At 33.8% G+C, this 22,387-nt stretch overlaps 3 protein-coding genes and 1 pseudogene across 3 annotated transcripts; 3 read left to right on the top strand and 1 right to left on the bottom strand.

Moving 5' to 3' along the window:
• Positions 1 to 698: 698 nt before the first annotated feature.
• On the bottom strand, positions 699 to 3,949 carry LOC120207773 (transmembrane 9 superfamily member 8-like). The gene is made up of 7 exons (XM_039207192.1): positions 3,795 to 3,949; positions 3,047 to 3,211; positions 2,839 to 2,948; positions 2,629 to 2,737; positions 2,426 to 2,538; positions 2,170 to 2,320; positions 699 to 1,985 (listed from the first exon to the last, which is right to left on the bottom strand). Exons 1-7 carry the CDS (start codon positions 3,921 to 3,923, stop codon positions 828 to 830), a joined length of 1,935 nt encoding a protein of 644 aa, XP_039063123.1. The 5' UTR covers positions 3,924 to 3,949; the 3' UTR covers positions 699 to 827.
• A 6,414-nt stretch (positions 3,950 to 10,363) lies between these two features.
• Positions 10,364 to 14,616, top strand: LOC120207772 (BTB/POZ domain-containing protein NPY1-like). The gene is made up of 4 exons (XM_039207191.1): positions 10,364 to 10,471; positions 11,839 to 11,908; positions 12,258 to 13,433; positions 14,089 to 14,616. Exons 1-4 carry the CDS (start codon positions 10,410 to 10,412, stop codon positions 14,599 to 14,601), a joined length of 1,821 nt encoding a protein of 606 aa, XP_039063122.1. The 5' UTR covers positions 10,364 to 10,409; the 3' UTR covers positions 14,602 to 14,616.
• A 983-nt stretch (positions 14,617 to 15,599) lies between these two features.
• On the top strand, positions 15,600 to 18,256 carry LOC120207771 (phospholipase D Z-like). Its single transcript, XM_039207190.1, has 6 exons — positions 15,600 to 15,765; positions 15,853 to 16,057; positions 16,832 to 17,033; positions 17,126 to 17,319; positions 17,391 to 17,709; positions 17,779 to 18,256. The coding sequence occupies exons 1-6, from the start codon at positions 15,600 to 15,602 to the stop codon at positions 18,235 to 18,237; spliced, it is 1,545 nt and encodes a 514-aa protein (XP_039063121.1). The 3' UTR covers positions 18,238 to 18,256.
• A 740-nt stretch (positions 18,257 to 18,996) lies between these two features.
• On the top strand, positions 18,997 to 21,817 carry LOC120207776 (annotated as a pseudogene).
• The last annotated feature ends 570 nt before the right edge of the window (positions 21,818 to 22,387 follow it).

Below are 22,387 nucleotides of genomic sequence, written 5' to 3'. Positions count from 1 at the left end.
AAAATGTAATTTATAATTTATATATCAAACCTATCCACCAAATATTAAATACAAAAAAAGGGGGAAATGGAATCAAACTTATCCACACAAAAATGTAATTTATATATCAAAATTAAGTTATATAAATAATTATCAATGAGGATTGGTACAACTCTTTGTTTATGCATAAAATCTTTGTTAATAGACTCATTGCACCAAAATTAGACATGCAACACGGTTGATCTAAATTAATCAAGATAAAATCTTAGGAATCTGGAGAATAACCAAAAAATAATTATATAAATAGTTTATATTAATTACTTAAAAAATTAAAATTATATTTTATATAACAATATCATTAACGAAATGTAATATTTTTTTATATTTGTATTATAATTTTATTTTGTTTTATTTTATTTTATGTCATACTGTCAATGAATTTATACATCTAATAGTAATATCAAATTTAAAATTTTAAAATCCAATTTTTAAGAAGTATTTTTTCACATCACTAATAATACCAACCTGATTCAAATGAAGCAAATTAGCATCTGGAATGTATCATTATTTGGATAAGAGTTTTGTTATATCCTTTTTCAGAAATTTTGCATACAAGAAAAGCTCTACCTTAGTTCAGTAAATAAAGGCAACCTGCGATACAACAGAACTTTTGACAAAAGAATCACAAGGTCCTCTTAACATACACCAGGAAGAGGGGTATTCTACAATCAACTCGGTCCAAAAAATGAGCATTAAAGCCTACATATGAAAGCATGATTGTCTCTTAATCTTCAACCATAACCTAACATAAGAACAATAATCATAAGCCCAACCCCTGTTTTACACATTTAATCAATCTTAACAGATGAGTAGATGAGCCTTGTGAACCAAAAGCATGCGTAAAATCCAATGGTTCCCGTTAGCACAAAGAACGCATATGAAGCAATTAGCATGTATCCAAAGTAAAGGAGCCCGGAAATCAATTTAGTGATCTCGAGCTTTGTGAAGAAGTAGAATGTGGCATAGAGGAAAAGGTACAAGGCCGAGGAGCCTGATGTGAGATATGACCTCCACCACCACAGATAATCTTCACTGCATAACTGGAAATAGCAAAGCACAATGGTTATTTCAGCACAAGTGATAAGGAGGATAATGAAGACCAAGAAAAGGAAACCAAAGATGTAGTAGAATTGATTCAGCCAGATTGAGGTGAGAATGAAGAACAGCTCGATGAAAACGGCTCCAAAGGGAAGTACTCCTCCGATCAGAATAGAGAAAATCGGGTTCATATACCAAGCCTGTTCAGGGATTTGCCTTGGGATTTTATTCGTCTTAACAGGATCTTCCATTGCTGGCTTCCTGAACCCAATATAACCACCCACAAAAACAAGTGGAACTGATATTCCGAACCATAGGAGAACCAGAGCAAACATTGTCCCAAAAGGCACAGCCCCAGAAGACTTCTGACCCCAAATGAGAGCATTTAGGACAAAGAAAATGGCAAAGACGATGGCTGGGAACATGACTGCAGTCCTAAGAATTACTTTCTTCCACTCAGTTCCTTTAAACATTTTGTAGAGACGGGCAGAGGCATAGCCGGCAAAAATACCCATGAAGACCCAAAGTAAGAGCATAGCTGTCATAAGACCACCTCGGTTCGATGGGGAAAGAAATCCAAGAACAGCAAAGATCATGGTTACAAGTATCATGCCCAAAAATTGAACACCAGTGCCCACATAGACACAGAGTAGATCAGAATTAGATGGAGGCCTGAAAACATCGCCATGTACAAGCTTCCATCCCGTCTCTTCTAGGGCTTCTTCCTGGGTTTCAAGTTCATTATATCTAGAAATATCACGGTATAATGTCCTCAGCATAATCATTGCTACCATGCCCGAAAGGAAGAGAACAATCATCAAAGAATTGACAATTGAGAACCAGTGGATTTGGTCATCATTCATTAAAAGATATGCATCCCATCTAGATGCCCACTTCACATCACTCTCCTGAAAATCAACAGAAGAAAATATAAAAACGTTAAAACCTCATTGGTAACGTTTCCAAGTAATATTTCATCAGCCAAATTTACTTAAATACAAATGATTCACACAGAAGGGGTTTGAGCACATGGTTGACACAGTAAAAATAACCATGTCAACCACAAGAATTAATTATACTTGAATATCTGACCTGGTAATCAACATCATAGGTGAATATAATCTCTTTCTTTGCTTCAACTTCTTGAGGAGTGTTAGAATTAACAACCGTGCGTTTATTGTGGGGGTCGCATGTTGTTAAACGAATGTTTTCGCTCCACTTCCCCTCATATTCATGTTTAATACTGCATTGTTATGAAGCAGAAACAAAATACCATCAAAATCGGATACTATACCATAGACACCTAGAATTAACAATTTTATGATATGCATAACTCAAAGAAAATAACCTGTATGGTTTAACCTCAAATCCAACAATTCTAGCAGAGTCTGTTTGCAAATCCTTATGATACTTGACAGTAAATGCCAAATGGTTGTGAATGAAATATTTTTCCTCCTTGCTCTGAATGTAATCAGACAAAGTAAGCATACAAAGTAGCTGACACATCTACAAGAGAAGGAATTTCTGATTCTAATAGATAATTAAGTTTACCCCAGCATATTGGCCTTTGAGCCCAATATGGTAGCCAAGCTGATAAACAGTGCGAGACTCCTGATCTAACCTTCTAACAGGAACAACAAGAGGAAGGTTATCCAGGATCCTGTCAAATGAATCACAAATTAATTAGGAAAGAACCTTCATTTCAGAACAATTACAAGATTGACAGATGAATTCCAAGTCGGAAAAAAACAACTAGCGTACATATTGACGCGGTATTCATCATCAATCTTCTCCTTAAACTGCTTTGCGGTCTTGCCGTCAAGTGTAATTCGACAAAGAACGGTGCACATTTGTGGCTCTCTCATTTTAAACTGTGTTAATTCAAGCCAAAGAGAAAAAAAAATAAGAAAAAGATTTAACGGCCATAAAAACAATCAGTCTCATTATCATCAGAGATATAAAAACAAACCACATATGGAGAGTTTTCAATACGGTCACCGCGAAGCACTTCCCCAAGATTCTCTGCACTGTCAACAATCTTTTTCGGAGCACAAAAAGGAAGCGAATAATAAGAGTATGGAAGTTGTGTCTTTATAGACGTCAATTTGTTCACTTTCAGATTCAACGGATCTCCCTGCAAACACCCAACAAAAGAATCAATAAATAAACAAAACCACAATAGTTCCTCAATAGAACAATCCAAAACTTCAGAGTCATTATCAATTAGGTGAACAAATACACATGATAAGACATAGGTAACTTATCGACAATCGACATAATAATCAAGTATGCTTTCATTATGACGACATGTAAACTAAAACTCACTGGATACCAGAATTTCCTAGTCTCGGGCTAAAAACAGTTGCATTACAGAAATCAGTCGGCATAAATTACTATTACCAGATAAATGCAAAAAGATGCATTCGATTACAAATTACCAAAAAGAATTCACTCTCAGCGTTTTAAATAAAGCAATCATTTGGTGAAAGGAAGCTAATTCATTCAAAAACATACATTCGAACATACTAGTTGAATCTGAAAAAACTTGTAACAAATCAAGAAATTATAATGGCATCATTTCCGTCTCCAGCACAGAAAACACTCAAATTCCTTTATCCTATAATTCTACTGAAAAAAAAATAGAGATCGAAATGAAAGTACAATATTAAAACCAGATCAATCAAGAAACAAAGAAATGAGAAAAACCGATAGGAGACCTTCTGAAAGTCCTCGGGGGCGACACCGGGAAGGTAGAAACAGTTGACGCCGTGCACAAGGAAAAGGAAGAGAAGCGCAGACACCATCGTGGTGACGGATTTGTTGATAGATTTCGATCGAGATCCCATTTGTACGGAGGGGAAGCTCTCTTTTTCTCGGAATTAGCGATGCGTCGAGATCCGGGGGGGGGGGGGACTGGGAGTGTGTTATAAGGAAGATAAACAATCGAGGAGGAAATCCGATTGCTGTGATGCTAGTTTTGATACGGTGCGTATTGGTTACTTATTCTTCTTTTGCCACGTGTATTGTTCTCCTTTATTAATGGATCACGTGGTCTATACGATGCTGAACCCGTAATTTCCAATTGACCTGCCCAGATCATACGATTGCCAACTTTCAGCATACCTCACCTTTCGGGAAGTTAACTGCTCTATCTAGGATGGATCAGATCAGGTGAATTTTTTTATCTATTTAAATTTAATTCAAATATTATATTTTTATACGTTATTCAATTTAATTTAAATTTAATTTTTTTTATCTAATTTAAAATTCAGTTTAAATTTTAATGTAAAAATATACATAATTTAATTTAATTACCATTGAATAGTTGATGAGAATAAATTTATTTCATCGGTAGTTGATTGTTTATCATTTTTAATTTAGACGAAGAGTAATGATCGATGAAAGAATAATCATTGATGAATGTTTCTTTATAAAAAAAAACATAAAAAAGATAAATATTAGGTATAGATTGATGACCGTTCAACCCCTTCATTAATCTTACTTGAGAGTATTTATAGTTACGAAAAGATGATGATATTTGTATACTAATGGTTCAACCCCTTCATTAATCTTAGTCATTAATCTTAGGTGTTAGACATAGGATAATGATGTTTATTTGTATACTAACGGATTAGATAGATATGATATTCAAACTTTCGATTTCTTTATGAAATATCACGTGAGTTTGTTAGTGGTTTTGTTTGCGTACTATAATCATCCATGAAACCTGTGTCCAGAGACAGAATGCTCATTAGAGGCTCTGATGAGCAGAGAGACTTATTTAACGCCTATTCTAACACATAGTTAATAGTTTTAAGAGGCTTATTTTTATTCGGCAGAATAGATACTTAATTAAAAATATAGAAAAAGAATGAGTATTGTTATAATTATTTTTAAATATATAAGATATAATTATATAGTTATTTTGTGCCGAATCGAGTTAAATAAAAAAAATCTTATAAATTCAACCTCGTCCTAAAAGAAATCCAACCCAAACCTGAATTTAAAAAGAAAATGAACCTATAAAATTGAATTGAATCAAAATTCATGGAATCTGAATTTTTGTTACCGTGATGGGCTTTTTAGCGGTGTTACCGTGGGCTAACACTTAACAGGTCATGCAGCAGGCGTTTAGGCCTTATTTTGTTGAATTTAAGCATGTTTAGTTTTAGACCCATTATGATATTATTTTGAGGGCAAAGTACACAAATGTCTCCTAACTATAAAATATATTTTTGTTAAACACTCGACTATTAAAAGTTAAAAGATGATCTCCCAATTATTTGTTTGTTCTAAACTCGTTCATTTTCGTTAAAAATTTAACGGTGGTCTGAGCGGGACGTTAACCTACTAATTGGGATATGATAAAATCATATTTTAATGATGTTTATAGGTACCGATGTTACTTTCAAACACTGAATCGACGACATAATGATTCTAGCACTAGCTCGACGATATAATATAAATGGAGACTTGATCCACAAAATACAATTGAAACAATTTTGGGATCATATTTTATCATGTCTCACTCAACAAATTAACGTCCAACTCAGACGACCGTCAATTTTTAGCGAAAATGATGAGTTTGAAACATATGAACAGTCGAGTGACTATATTATTTTTTTTAATAGTCAGAGAACTCAACGAATCAACACCCTATAATCTGAGGATCATTTGTGCTCTTTACTCTATTTTTTATATAAATATATCTTAAATATTGTTTGGATTTTTAACCCTAATTTTAATATAAAAAGGTTTATTATTCAAATTAGTATTAAATTTTTTTTTCTTAATTTGGTAACCTGAATTTTTTTATCTCAAATTGAAATTGATATTTAAATTATTTCTATATGATATTTTAAAACCAATCATGTTGTAACAAATAATACTTAATTATGTTATTATTTTGATCGACAATATCTATAACATGATTAATTGTTTAGTGGCCAAGTCAATACACGTGTCAATTTTTTTCAAATTCAAATATTCATTTGAGATAAAATAAAATTTGTATATCAATTTAAAAAATGCTAAATTCAAGTAATAATTTGTACTCGAATTTTGCATACACGGTGTTCAAACTTGGAACATCAAATAATAACAATAATTCCTTAATTACAAAAATCGCTTGGTTTATGCTTGAACTTTTTTAACATAATAAATTGTTCTCCTTTTTCCCCTGTTATTTTTTCTTCTAAAATAATTTATCCACATTAAATCTTAATATTCTTTATTTTACGATCATTTTAAAGATATTTTAAGAATATGTCTAACATGCATTCATTTTTCTAAATATTAACATTACGATCTATATTTTTTATTCCACCGTTGGACCACTCCTTACACCAACAACAAAAAAGAAGCCTGGATCCTAAGCATCGGAGTATAGGACCATTAGATTACTTTTTATCTTGATTTTCCCTGTCTTTGTTATTAAAAAAATCGAGTTTATCTCTAAATTCGATCTTTTGACATAATATTTATTGAAATAATTTAATTATGGAACATGATTTTAAACCAAACCCATATGATGATTTTGGGTCATGCTAGAAACCTATAAACAATACAACCAAAGTCTCAAACATACATCTCGAGTACCATATGAATAAACCAACATGTGAATCTTACCGGATATAGTGGCAAAGTACCCCAAAACATCCCCTTTGAAGGGCAACCATGTGCTTCCCTCCATTGACAAAACAATCTTCCATTTTAGTGTATCCCATGTTTTTAAAAAAAATACTCTTTGTTTGGGGAGCGAGAAAGTGAAAAAGAAAATTATGGGGGGAGGCAAGGCAAGTAGTTAGTACAATCATGTGGAGCTTTAACAGCATAAAACCTGGAGAGAATCTATCAAGTTGTATATCACAAAGAGCACCAATCACTTGAAAAGCAAAAGAGGTTGGGCATAAAGGGAGCTGCCCGGTCCCCCGACACTCATCTCTCGGTTCATTGCCGATAAGAAAATCTAAAATACAATTTATTAATATAAGTCTAAAAATCAACATAAATCAATTGTAATAAAAAAATTATAAAAACGTAACCTTTTACGTTGAATAGGATAATATTTTAAGTTAAAATAAAAAAAATTATCTTCTTCATAATATTTTTTATTACAATTTTATATATTATTTTAAACTAAATTATCCTAAATTAACTTTAAATTAATTGGCCGAGCAACAGAACTATCCATGAAAAATTCGTTCACACCGCACCAATTATTAACCATTGGGACCCATCAATTTCCCCTGTCATCATTGTTTATGATGGCTATGCTCACGCCTCCCATTGCTTCAAGCTACGTTAGGCTCATCTTTTTGACTAGTTCGTGACTTCTTTATTTTATATAAGCATAATTAAAAAATAAATGTTCTGATTATATTTATTATTTTTTCTGAGTATTTAAAGTATATATAAAAATAGGTATTTAATATATTCAGAAATATTCTCTAAAATATCTAGAATTATATTTCATTACTATTTAAAGTCATTTTATGTAAAATAAAGTCTTCAACTAATAATAAATAAAATGTAGGTATTTTATATTGGAGAAAAATGGGCACATGTAATTGGGGCTGATTTATTGGTGTAGGGTTCTTTAATTTTTTTTTTGCTGAATTAAGGTACCGTTAGAATTCTTTTTCGATACGATGTGAATGTTACAGTAATCGGAGAGTTATTGGAACACATTACTCTTCCAAGAAGACACCGGGAACATAATGCGTCTTTCCCGTTTTTATGCCATTGAATAAAGCTGAAGACGCACTGTCATCTCGACGACTTTTCGAAAACACATTGTGTTTTTTACGACTTTCGACGAGTACTATAACATTCACACTATATCAAAAAATAATTATAATGAAATCCTATTTTAACCAATAATTTTTTTACAACACCATTAGAGCACTTCATACGGAAAAGATGGATGATTAATCCAAGTGAAGGGGTTGCATTGGTCCATATGATATTAAATTTATGGTGAACTACATGTTTATCTTTAATATATAAATTATTATTATTTATTTTATTTTAATTCATAATTTTTTTTTTAACTCATATCTAACATTCTGTTTATGTTTTATTTTAAATACATAATTAAAAATTTAATAGCGTTGTTGACGTGTCACCATAAAATAATATCATATCATAATTGAAAAAAATAAAAATTACTATGTCATGAGTTTTATTAATTTTTTAATTGTAGAATACTAAATTAAAATTTAAACGTTAAGTATGATTAAAAAATAATAAAACTTAAGTATTAAAATAAAATAATAATAATAATTTAAGTATTAAATATGTAATTTAAGACTCGCTTTTTACACTTTAAAGTTTAAACATTCGTACGAAAGCTCGCTACGTCCCCTCGACCAACCCCTAATGTCCCCACATTTAATTTTGACAAGTCATGTATGACAATTATTCTTCTTATAACAATAATTTGTTAAATATATTTAACGATTTTAATAATTAAATAAAATATTATTTTTAAAAATTTTATATTGGAGTAATATTTATAGAGTGTTTGTATTATTGATAATTAAGAAAATAATGATAAACGAATATTATTTTATAATCATCTTAAATAATTAAAAATAATATGTGGAAGTCCTTTTATTTTAAAGTTCTCGCAATTAAACCTTATAGCTAAGAAAATTAAGGTTTGGGGATTTGGAAATCAAACCTCGTTACTTAGTTGAAAATTAGACTAGAAATGTTATATCGATTGATTTGAGTTTAGATAAAATTGAATCAAAATTAAAACAGAGAAAATGATTATTTAAACATTGATAATACATACACATTTTACATATATAACTACTTAAATCTAGAATTTTTAGATAAAACAACACATTCTTTAAATACTGAAACGGTTGACAAATTCAGAAATAATGAATACTAATTTAACTTCTAAATAATATTAAAAATTAAATAAAATCATTGATAAATTAATACAAAAATCCTAATTCAAAGCCTCCTTTGATTGACAAATTAATAGTTGGATTTGACTAGATTATGCTTAAAACTATAAATTATTCCTTCAATTTGATTAAACGATGCTTAAAGCTTCAAATTTTGTTAATTCTTAAAATTCCGTTCTCAAAGGTATGGAAAAGAAGAAGAATATGAAGTAAAGTATTCCTTTTTAATTCCCTTTAATAATTTGATATAACATAGAATATATACATAATGCCAAGTGTCATGCTAAGGAAGACACCAAAAATTGCGTCATCAATTTCCACTATGTCTATTTTGGACAAACAGCCCTTTGAGGACTCAAACTCTTCACCTTTGCTAATGCACCTCATTTTTTTTTTACTAATTTTAATGTCTAGTCTATGTTTCAATTTAGTATTTATCATTAAGAATTTAATGATAATGTTAAGCTAAGATAATATAGCATTATTATTAAAAAATAAAAAAATACATTAACAAATTTATTAATTTTTTATCAAATTGATACCTAAATTAAAAGTTAAATATAATTTTGAAAAAATAAAAATAATAGTTTAAGTATTAAGTGTGTGGTTTATATTAAATTTTTATTATAACAATTAAATAAAAGGCAGCATGAAAAGTTATTCTGAGTTCCGAGTAACCCTATGACACTGTCCCCTGCTCCCCATGCAAAGCCAGTCCACACACAATAGACTGGAAAATACCGATATTAATCCACATTTTACATGAAAAGTCCTTCATTGCAGACGAAAGAGAAAGCAATGGATTGGGGGAGATAAACTGCGTTAAGACTGGGAAGCTGTTGATCACCGTTGATAGAATTCATGGAGATTTGCGCCTTGGGGGTGGAGAAATGAGAGACAGAGAGAGAGATTTTCATATATCAGCAACAACAGGTTGATTTAAAAGAAAAGGCGGCGAGAATTTATTAATATGATGTATCTGATATGATTCATACACATGACCCCTTTCTCTTCCACCTCTCCCCATCATCATTATCATCTTCGTTTCATTTGCTTTCTTCTACAAACAAAACCCATAAATTCAACACTCTTTTCTCTCTCTGACGACACGCTTTTGCTTTGATTCTTTGGAGGCTTTGGTCCCTTTTTGTAGTTATATTTCTGGGTTTTGTTTTGTTCTTCTTTTATTGGGAGTTAAGATTAAGCGTCATGGATGTCATCTTAAAGTGAGGAAACTGGGAAACGGGATGAGAACTTGCAAGCTTTCTTCTTTAGAATTTCCGTGCATATAAGAATTTTTGTCTGCTTGTTTGTTTGTTTGTTTGAAGTCTCAAATTATTCTTGTTTTAAGGGTTTTCTTTTCCCTATTGTTTCTTCTCTTTTAAGTTACTTTCCGCAAAAGAAAGAAACATGAAGTTTATGAAGCTTGGCTGGAAGCCTGATGCCTTCCAAGTAGATGGCAATTGCATCAGGTAAGTTGGGTTTCACTTGCATTCTTTTCTTCTACAACAAATCACTGCAAAATTTGTTCATGGTTGTTTCATAGCTTACTGTTTCTTTGTTTTGATTTTGTTCATATCCATTAGCTCTACCAATATCATCTGTTGTTTTACTTTATAGAAATGTATCTTTGCTTCATCGAATGATTTTTACACTGCTTAAAGGGGCTTGGTTAATCATTGTCATATACCATGGGGTACTTTATAGCAAGTAATTTACTAATTTTTCCTCTTCCTATTGATTTCCTTTTAGCTTGGTAACAGATTAGCCACATGGGTGTTTTCATTACTGCTTTCTTTTCTTTTTTATTGTTTGGTTTTGGTTTTTGGGAAGTGGTCCAGCTATTGAATCTGTCATCTTCATTAGTGGTCCAAAGTATCTAAATATTGTGAGCAGGCCTTTAATCGCTGTAAGAATTCTTTTTTCCCTGTAAACAATCGAATGTTTCACCAAGCATCAGCCATATTTCCCAGCTCCCAACGAGGACCAAGCTTGGATTTTACCCCATAACACGTCTTAAGGGCCGTTTAGTTCGCCAAAAAAATCATTACCAGGAAATATTTTTTTTTGGGAATTGAGTTCCCACGTTTGGTTTGTCATCATTTCCATCTAGCCGTAATAAACTTATTACCAACAATAGCGTTTTTTAGTTAAAATGGTGGGAATTCCCAAATTCTTAGGTAATGTCATTCTCCCAACGTGGACCAAGCTTGGATTTTACCCCCATAACATGTCCTTAAAGTATCTTCCCGTGACAGCAACTTCTCATAACTGAATCAGTTCATCATTGTGTTGCTAAGGACAAGAGTATGCAGGAAGGGATCTGGTTTAGTGCCTTGGATGTGTCAATTTGTTATTTGGAACTTAATACTTTGATTTGGGATTCATACATTCTTTGACTAGCAGGTCTAATTAGACCCCAGTAAATGCTTTTTTTTTCTATCTTGATTAGTGCCAGTGGTTTACCTTAAAAATCTGTGTATTAACAGTTGTGAAACTAAACATATATATATTTACATTTAGATATCAACTTTTCAGATGACAATGATTAATTAGAACTGGGGAAATTAAAAGAGACTTGAGAGCTCTAATATGGGAGTTGAAATCAATGAACTTATTGTTTCTCTTCCATTGATCTTACATATTTGGTGTTCAAATGTAATTAGACATGTGAGTAATAACCTTGGTTCTTTCAGTAGAGCCAATGAGGCAAAATTGGCTCTTGTTTTGTTCTTTTTTCCTTCCTTCAAGATTGTTATCTTCATATTTGCTAATATCTTCCTCATCAAGGCAATTTCTAGTGTATCTAGTCCATAACAGAACATATCTGTTGATGCAGGCATGTCACATCTGATTTGGAAACCGATGTCACCGTTAAGGTCGGTGAGCTGAAATTTTACCTTCACAAGGTTTGCCCAATCCCCTTTCAATCTTCATGCTTCTTCAAAATGTTCCGAGTCTTTTAGCATTTGGTTCATGTTTAAGTAGTTTTCTTTTTATATTTGACTGACTACCATTTCGTGGGTGTGTATGCTAAATCTTATTGATGCAGCGTAATATGTTTCCTTAAAAATCTTGCAGAGTTTACCTCAGATGACACTTTTGCGGATGAATCTTTTTCTCTCTATCCAATCTCTTCTCTTAGCAAAACTTAGCTTATATATCTATATGTTCTATAATGCTTTCTCTGGAGCTGCAGTATAGGGGTGCTTAACTAATAATTATTATTGTTAATTATACTTTTTATATGCCGTGCAGTTTCCTTTATTGTCCAAGAGCAACCGCATGCAAAAACTAGTGCTGAAAGCCAGTGAAGAGAACTGCGACGAAATTAGTATGGTTGATTTTCCTGGTGGGGCTAGCGCATTTGAAATTTGTGCAAAATTCTGTTATGGGGTGACTGTTACATTAAATGCTTACAATGTTGTGGCTGCTCGTTGTGCTGCCGAATACCTAGAGATGACCGAGGATGTTGATCGAGGTAATCTAATTTTCAAAATTGAAGTCTTTCTCAACTCTAGCATATTCCATAGTTGGAAAGATTCAATTATTGTTCTAAAAACCACCAAGTCTCTTCTACCGTGGTCTGAAAACCTGAAGATAGTTGGACGATGTGTTGATTCCATTGCATCTAAAACCTTTGTGAATCCGGCGAACATCACATGGTCCTACACATATAACCGGAAGTTATCAGTGCAGGACAAAACAGTCAATGATAATATGAAACTCCGGGAGAAGATTGAATCTGTCCCGAAGGATTGGTGGGTTGAAGATATATGCGAATTAGAGATTGATCTCTACAAGCGAGTCATGACTGCTGTGAAATCAAAGGGAAGAATGGATGGTGCAGTCATTGGTGAGGCGTTGAAAACTTATGCTGTCAGATGGTTGCCGGATTCTGTCGATGCCTTGGTTTCCGATGTACATTCCCGGAGGAACAAGTTACTAGTGGAAACAATTGCCTTCTTATTGCCTTCGGATAATGGTGTGGGTTGTTCGTGTCATTTCTTGCTGAAGCTGTTGAAAGTTGCTGTCTTGGCAGGGATGGATGATTCGGCAAAGGATGATTTAGTGAAAAGGATAAGTTTAAAGTTGCATGAAGCTTCTGTCAAGGATTTATTAATCCCGGCACGGTTGCCCCAAACTACGTCATATGATGTTGGAATGGTCCAGTCTATTGTGAACCAGTATATGATACATGAGAAACATAGTCGAGATGTAGAGCTTGGAAAGAATGAGATGGGACATACCGGTTATGTGCTAGGGCATGGATCCTTGATATACGTTGGTAAACTGATCGATGGTTATCTTCAAGAAATCGCATACGACCCAAACCTTTCTGTAGCCAGTTTCATCGACTTGTCTCGGTCTATCTCTGAGTTAGCTAGACCAGTTCATGATGGACTCTATAAAGCCATTGACATCTACCTGAAGGTAGGCTTTTCGGCTATCAAGTCATCTAGCAACAAAATTATACAGATATTTATTGGTTTTTCATAATGCCTGTCACTATTATATAATGAGAAACAGAAACCTTTCCGACGAAGTCATTCGGATTGTGTAAAAACGGGTTTATTTTGTTTGCAGGGGCATCCGGACTTGACCAAGGCTGAAAGAAAGAAAATGTGTGGGCTGATGGATGTCAAGAAGCTCACAATGGATGCGTCTATGCATGCTGCACAGAACGAGAGACTTCCTCTACGGGTTGTAGTTCAAGTTCTCTTCTTCGAGAAAGAATGAGATGGGACATACCGGTTATGTGCTAGGGCATGGATCCTTGATATACGTTGGTAAACTGATCGATGGTTATCTTCAAGAAATCGCATACGACCCAAACCTTTCTGTAGCCAGTTTCATCGACTTGTCTCGGTCTATCTCTGAGTTAGCTAGACCAGTTCATGATGGACTCTATAAAGCCATTGACATCTACCTGAAGGTAGGCTTTTCGGCTATCAAGTCATCTAGCAACAAAATTATACAGATATTTATTGGTTTTTCATAATGCCTGTCACTATTATATAATGAGAAACAGAAACCTTTCCGACGAAGTCATTCGGATTGTGTAAAAACGGGTTTATTTTGTTTGCAGGGGCATCCGGACTTGACCAAGGCTGAAAGAAAGAAAATGTGTGGGCTGATGGATGTCAAGAAGCTCACAATGGATGCGTCTATGCATGCTGCACAGAACGAGAGACTTCCTCTACGGGTTGTAGTTCAAGTTCTCTTCTTCGAGCAAGTTCGGTCTGCACCTGGAGCTCAGTCACGTGACTCCGAGCATCATAGTACATCCGTTTCCAAGATCACGGCCGAAGATTGTCTCTCCCTCAAGGAAGAAATGAGTCGAGTAAAGATAAACAATGGAGTCCCGAAAAAAGGTAAGTTGGTCGAGAGGAACAGCAAAAGCAGTAAAAGTGTCATGCAGCTACTGCCATCTCGTTCTCGAAGAATATTCAACAAGCTGTGGGTAGTAGGGAAGGGACATGCAGAGAATAGAAGTTCCGGAACATCCGGAAGTTCGCAAAGCCTGAATTCAGTGGTGATTCGAGGCGACATGAAGTCGATGGTTTATTCTTCAAGACAGAGGAGATATTCTATTTCCTAGACAAGGATGGCAAGAACCTGGAACTGTTAAAAAAGCTTGTAGGATTTTGTTGTGTTTGATGATTGTGAATTCGTGGTTTATGACATTAAACAAGTCTGTAGCTTTATTGAATCCAAATGTAATCAGTTTCTTGAGTGCTTCTCTTTCAAAAATCTTGTATCCAATTGTATGATCACCCATATATTCTTAACCACCGAACTAAACTCAGTTCGTGTTAAATTTTGACAAAGCATTTTATTTATCTAACTATATAGAAAGGTTAGTGACAAAGAGTGCCCTCGATCGTGTGTTTTCAATTACATTACGTTTATTGCGTTTACGGCATTAAAGGATAATCCTTTAGAACGGATGTGAATAACATTCCTCTTTATTTCTAAATTAAAAAAAACATAATCACTAAAAATATTGTCCATGTGGCAACATATCCATGGAAATTTCCTCTTCCCTTCCATTCCATCATATACATGAAACTTGCTGAAATTTCTAAAAATAATGACATATATACATACGTACAGACATACACCCATATATTTATATATGTACATACAAATACTTGCTAAACATTATATTGTTCTACAAGTGGAAGAATAAAACTTGCAACGGCCCTGCTTCTCTTTGAAGATAACAAATTTGCATGCAAGATCGAAGCTTTTGGAAATGTATCTTTCTAACATCAGTTTTGGTTGTGTCGTGTTCTTCAAGTTTGTTTAACTCACTCGTGTTGTTGAAGCCAGTACAATAAGAAGTAAGTTGCACGTGAAAAACTGATTAAATAAGTGTTCATCAAGTAAGGATCACGGAGCCATTGTTTTATATATTTTCCCTCGGGATGCTGTTTGGATAGAAGGAAAGAATCTCAACGGATATTAAAAATGATTCCTTTCATATTTCCTTTGACTTTTCCATAGCCGACCTTGAGATTCTAATCAAAATGTTCAACACCCATATTTGAAAATTCAATCAGTAGAAAAAAAAACCCAGAAAAAGAGATCCCAGACATGGTGATTAGGTACAGCATCATCGTATCGTGTTGGTTCTTCTTGATGGTCAACTTGACTCAGCCACGTTTTACTGAGTCACTGCCACGTTGCAAAGCTTGGTTGGTCCAATCAATCCCAACGGATATGCCGGATCTCCCTCGAGTCCCTGGTGTTCTTTCTACCGGTAATCAAAACTGGTCTTCTCTTCTGCTTCAATCTTCAAATTACGAATCGAAAACGAAATCTGAAGTTTTGTTTTCTGGGTTTATAGGTGATGTGTTTAAGTGGTTGGCTTACAACTCAACTGAGAATCTGGATATAATTGCTCAGTACTGGCAATTGAAAGCACATCCAGAGGATTCTCGTTCAGGTGATTATGGATACTCAAACGCCGATATGCATCGGTTTGGTGCCGGTCAAGGGTTTGATGTTTATACTGCCCTCGAGAACGCCGCCGATCGAGACGTGGATATCAGGTTATCTTTCATCTGCAAAATCTATGGATATTAAGAGTAGATATTTGATTAGTTAATTATATTTTTAGTATTTAATTTTTTTAGTCAAATAGAATTTATGAAATTTGAATAAAATTTAATAAAGTTTTATATTTTTATTCAAATTGTAATATTTATAATGTTATGCTGTTGATTGATTTAATTTAATAAATTTTTCTAACCATATAAAATATATGTATATTTTTATATATTTTTTTCACATTATAATATTATTTACTAAATCAAATGTTATTTAAAATTATTAAATATATTTATAATTTTATTTTTTAAAGAAAATATTTTAAGGAAAAAATATTGATGAGAAAGTATGAAAGAGTAAGGATTTATGAGAAGAAAACATTTGTAAAAAAATAAAATAAAAATTAAATTTAATAACATAGTATAAAGTTGTGAGATTAAATTATAAAAGAATAAATTTATTGTTAAAAATAAGAACTAAGTTACATATATATTCTATAGTGTTTAAGGAGTATGTGATTCAAATTTGGTAAAAATAACTTAAAATGATTGAGGATTTAAGGGTACGAGTTAAGGATGAGTATTTTGGTTAATCGACTTGATTCAAGTTAAAAAAATTTAGTTAATCGAATTGATGAGTTATATTTTATCGTTGAGACTTTATTTAAATCTAATGCATAAAATTTTAATTGAGTCTAATCAATTCTTCGAATTGAATTTTACACACTCCTAATGGATATTTGATTCCTTGTCAAATAAGTTACTTCTTTTGCTTAGGTTACTGCAGCACTCCGGAGTGTATCCAGACTACACCAAAGAGCCCTCCAGCCTTGCTTCACGAAGATCAAACGTCAAGAGTGTGACTTTATTGCTTGAAAAATGGTGGGGTTCAGGCATTGTCCATGCCAAAGTTTGGATATCGGATAATCGAGACGTATATATCGGATCGGCAAACAATGATTGGAAATCTCTTACTCAGGTATACAAAGGATCATTCGGTTCGAGTTTAGAATGTCCTGATTATGGTTGAACCCTGCAATAACATGTCCTGATTAATGATTATGGTTGCAGGTGAAGGAAGTTGGGATTTATCTTGTCGGTTGTCCGAAAGTAGCAAGGAAAGTCGGCGTCTACTTTCAGAATCTATGGAGGCTTGCACATCTTGATGATTCGGTTTACACCAAAATAATCTTGGACCAACAATGGCAGATTCAGAGAAAAGTCCCCTGCTGGTCACATTTCATTGAATCAGACCTGAGATGCACGTATGTTATAATTGTCTTGTTTTCGGAACTTGCAGTGCTTTGATTGTTAATACCTTTACATGTTTATTTAGGCCACGACTTCCTCGTTTCGTGGAGATTCCGTATGTTGCAGGATATCCGATGTTATCGGACCCTAAAATATTGAAGTTGATCATCGATGCTCCCGGATATGGTTATAGAAGTCCGGTGCCTCAGTCGAGTTATCTGTCTTTTGCTCCTCCAGAGTTGTCATTTGGCAGGTTCCAGCCCGATGAACAAGGATGGCTCGACACGATTAAATCGGTAGGAGACGGAGGGACCGTAAGGATCAGTACAATGGACTGGCTGGGTCAATCCCAATACATGAATCAAACAGTTTATTGGTCAGCTCTTTCTACTGCCGTCTCCGAGGTGCATTCGATCAACCTACTTAAAAACATAAATACTTTCAGCTTCTTATGATGTTTTCAACAATGACAGATTGTGTTCTCCAAGCATGCTAAAGTGAAGATACTTGTAGCCTACTGGTCACATTTTATAAACAACACTGATCTCTACTTGAAGTCACTTCTTTACTCCAATGTTCTCTGCTCTTCGTCGACGTTCAACAAGTGTTCGGGTAAAGTCGAGATCAAGTATTACAAGGTGCCGGGGTACAATTCGACCGGACCGGCTGTTATAGACGGAAAGCCAACCGGAAATCTCTATCCGGCTTTCACTAGAGTTAACCACGGTAAGTATGTGGTCAGCGACGTACGTGCTCACATTGGCACTAGCAATCTCATATGGGATTATTTCTATACGACGGCCGGTGTTAGTTTCGGGACGTATAACCCGGCCATCGTTTCTCAACTCCGAGATATCTTTGATGCGGATTGGAATTCGCCGTATGCAGTTCCGGTTGAGGAGTTGAGTGATGGTCATACTTGTTCTAGTTGATGTTGATGGAGTTAGATAGTTACTAAGAATACTGAAAATCAGAAATGAATTAAGGGGACGATTGTCTTCTTCAAAATTTTAAATTTTCATATAAATTTGGAAGGGGAAATATATCAACGTTCTTCTCTTCTTCATCATTTCTATTTCAAGTTCAAATAATGAAAGGAAGAGAAAGAATGGTCAAAATTTTGTTTTAGTCCTTTTATTATGCTCAAATTTGTAATTTTTAGAATCAGCACCAAATTAACGTAACGTAGAAATGTTGAAGAACAAATTTATTATTATATCAATCAAAATTATATAAAGTTTATGGAAAATGTTAACTCTGATTAATTATATCTATTTTCTCATATTCGAAATTAATAAAGATTAAATTACTTTTCTAAGAGGGTTAATTATCTAATTTTAAAAGTAAAAGAGATCTCTCAAATGTCTTTTTATCAAATGTTTAGTGGGATGATACATTAGATTCTTTAAGTAATGTCAGAGGTTTGAATCTTGACGTTTGCAAATATAAAAAATTGGGTTGGGAGGGTCACCATTGAATCTACAGTACCCGATACAGATTAGTCGATTAATAAATCAGAAACCGGTGGTTATACAAAAAAAAAAGGGACTAAATTAAAACTCTGAGTATAGTAGAGAAACCAATGCCAAATTTTGACCAAGAATTAATTCATAGATCCATGATGCATAAACCGCAAAAAAACCCCAGCCCAGTTTGTTGCTGCAGAGCGAATTGAGGGGGAAAAACACCGGCAAAGACAACAATCAAATCTTACTTCTCCAGACCTCAAAGACAGAGGAACAATGAAAAAGAGAAAAGAAGAGCAAAAGCAAAGATGCAGAGAGTGAAAGCTTTGATTAAAGCAAGACATTCAGTTCAAAGACTTGGGTTCCTCTCCCATCAAAGATGCTACTCTGCTCAGCCACACTATGCCCCGTATGATGATTTCCAAGACCAGGTCTTTGGAAAAATGATAGTTTTTTTTTCTGGGTTTATATTTATCTTCTGTGTAGTGTAGTTTTTTAGCCAATTTTATCAGTGTCAAGTATGATTTTTTGCGTGAATTCGTTCATTTTTAGAGAATATTGGAAGACCCAAGTTCATGTTTTTGTTAAAGATTTGCTTATTGGTGAGTGGAAAGTTTCAGGTTTTAGTGGAAGAGCTAAATCAAGAGCAATAGGCCTTCTGCTTTCAATTAACTTACCAACTCAATGGTTAATTTTTTTCTATTTCTCTTTTCTTCTTTTTCTTTTAATTTTAAAGTCCAAACCTTTTAACTTCTAGTCTTGAATAAATTGAAGTTTTTTTTTTCTCCGGTTTATAGGTATCTCGGTTGAAGAAATTGTATGAATCATGGGAAGAGAACCCTGACATTGGATTTGTCTTAATGAAGGTACAACACTTTATTGCATATTTAAGTTGAAACACATCAGAGTATCAGACATAGTACATGCACTGACACTTCTATACTTATTGTTGTAGAACAATAATTGATATTTGAGATGAATTATGCTCTAATAGGATAATTGCTGAAATTTGTTTGACATTTTCGGATTCAATCTTCATTGGTACCTAAGCTGTTCTTTTGAAATTTGTTGAAGGGTAGTGGCAGGGCTTTCTGTTCTGGTGTTGATGCTGTTGCTCTCTATCACTCACTTAATGAAGGTTAGTCATCTATCAATTTTGTTTAGTCATTTGATTACGCAGGTTTAAACTTAAGAGCAACTCAAGAATGATATGTTAATTACGGTGTCCATTATGACCAATTTGAACTAAGAGCAACTTAGTTAGGCAGAAATTTTCATGAACATGAGTGTTTAGTGTTCCAAGTTATTTTTATTGATACCTTAATTTATCACATCAAACATCTCAATGAAATTTCCTTCTGATTAAATTACTGTGAAGTTCTCATAATCATGATTTAGTCCTAGCTTTTTAATAAACTCCGATTCGTGGTTCAACTACTTCTATTTGTGCAGGGAAAGTTGAAGAATGTAAAAGTTTTTTCGAGACGCTATATAAGTTTGTATACTTACAAGCAACATATTTGAAGCCACATGTGATAATTCAACCTTTGAGTGAATGATACCATGTGAATAATTCTGAATTGTTTTGTTGCATGTGAGACTTGTGATTATAATGTACTGGCCATATGTGCAGGTGGCAATCTTGGACGGTACAACAATGGGATGTGGAGGTGGAATATCTGTCCCGGGGATGTTTATTTAGTTACTGATAAAACTGTATGTGGTGCCATATCTTCACAAAGATTATTGTACTAGAATTTGTGTATTGATCCACATTTGAGTTAATGAATCATCTTGTTTCTTATGAATGGCATACACTTTGTTTTAATTTATTTGTCGTGCAAGAATTGAACTTTTGTACCCTTGTAATAAATTCCGCTTCATGCGACTGGATGAGATGGACTGAACAAGGGAGAGTAAATATCATTTGCATGAAACTTTGTTACTCGTTCAATTAAAAAATGATATAAAACCGTTATTTTCTTCATGTATTTGTTTGGTATATATACTATGATATTGCTGTTGCCTTTGATAAAGAGAATCGAAGATTGTTTGAATGAATCAGTGCTCAAAATCAGGAATATTTAAAACATGATCATCCCCTATCCCTCCTCCACCCCCATCTTTTTCCTTTCTAGTGTCTGGACTTGATTAACTGTGTCTTATTGCGCAAAACATTTTCAGGGTTTTGCTCATCCAGGGACTCAGCTGGGGTTCCATCCTGATGCAGGGGATTCATTTTATCTTTCTCGCCTACCTGGTTACTTAGGTGATAAGTAATGACCATTTTAATAAGTTTTCAAATACGCAGCTAAATTCCTTGATATGCGATGCATGATTAGTTCATATAATTTTCTAGTTTAAAATGTTTAAATAATTCATTTGTCCAGATTATTTGCATGTATCTGGATGTACACATTCCATTTTTCTTATCAAGATGTATACTGTTTCCATCAGGGGAGTGCCTAGCTCTAACAGGAGAAAAGCTTAATGGTGTCGAAATGATTGCCTGTGGCCTGGCTACCCACTATTGTTTAAACGCCGTTTGTTCTTTCTGCTCCATATGTATTTGTGCTTTTCCTCCAGCTCCTCTTTTCTCATCTTATTTGAATGAGCTATTTGTGACAGCGACTCGCGAGGATTGAAGAACGACTTGGTAAATTGATTAACGATGATCCTACTGTCATAGAGTCCTCTCTTGCACAGTACGGTGACATTGATTATCCAGATAGGAGCAGCATTCTTCACAAGTAAGATTTGTTCCAGGGGGCTACGGCACGTCTTAGGGACAGTTTCTATATTTGGACTGCAAATTTGATTTGCAAGTCGTGGTTTTTGTCCGATTGATTTCTCTTTCCTTATCACGTGATTTTGTTTCAGGATCGAGACAATTGATAAATGTTTCTGCCATGATACTGTTGAGGAAATTATTGATTCTCTGGTAAGCTTAATTCTAAAAGACGTGTATATAATTTGTGTATGCTGTGTATATAGACACTTGACTATGTGTGCCATCGAATGTACCAATGGGGTGTACCTGCGCTGACACTTAAGATTTTGATACCTCGTTAAATTTAGCATTAGGGGTGTCGAAACGATTTTTTTCTTGAAGGTGAAAAAAAAAGGTGAGATTTTGAAAACCACATTAATTCTTAATTGTCTCTTTATTTAAAAAACAAATGTGATTTAAAAGACATCTCGTTTCGAAAAATTTTGAATTTCCTTTACGATCGAAAAATACGGTTCGAAGAGTCGTCACCAATCTTTGTTTAGGGTGTGATTGGGCACCCAAAAATGCTTTGTCATTTTAAATAAAAATTAATTTTAATTAAAACAACAAATTGAGGTCTGCATTACCAAAATCCGAGTTCGGGAGTCGGTTACGTGTGGGGAAGGATTAGCACCCCCACAACGCCCTAAATCGGTACCTAATCAATTAATTAACGTCCTTGCATTGAACTTTACAAATTCGAATTCAATTTGATTTTTGATCCCATAAAATAAAAATGTAAATTTAAAACATTCAAAAGCACTCAAATAAATTAAATTAAAACTACCAAGTCATTTCAGAAAGATAAAGAATGTTCGATTATTTACAAATATCGAGACCAGATCT

Source organism: Hibiscus syriacus, unplaced genomic scaffold, assembly GCF_006381635.1.
Source record: "Hibiscus syriacus cultivar Baekdansim isolate YM2019G1 unplaced genomic scaffold, ASM638163v2 tig00015342_pilon, whole genome shotgun sequence".
Taxonomy (NCBI): Eukaryota; Viridiplantae; Streptophyta; class Magnoliopsida; order Malvales; family Malvaceae; genus Hibiscus; species Hibiscus syriacus.
Note: the sequence above shows the minus strand (reverse complement) of the source record. Positions and strands in the feature narration are given on the sequence as shown.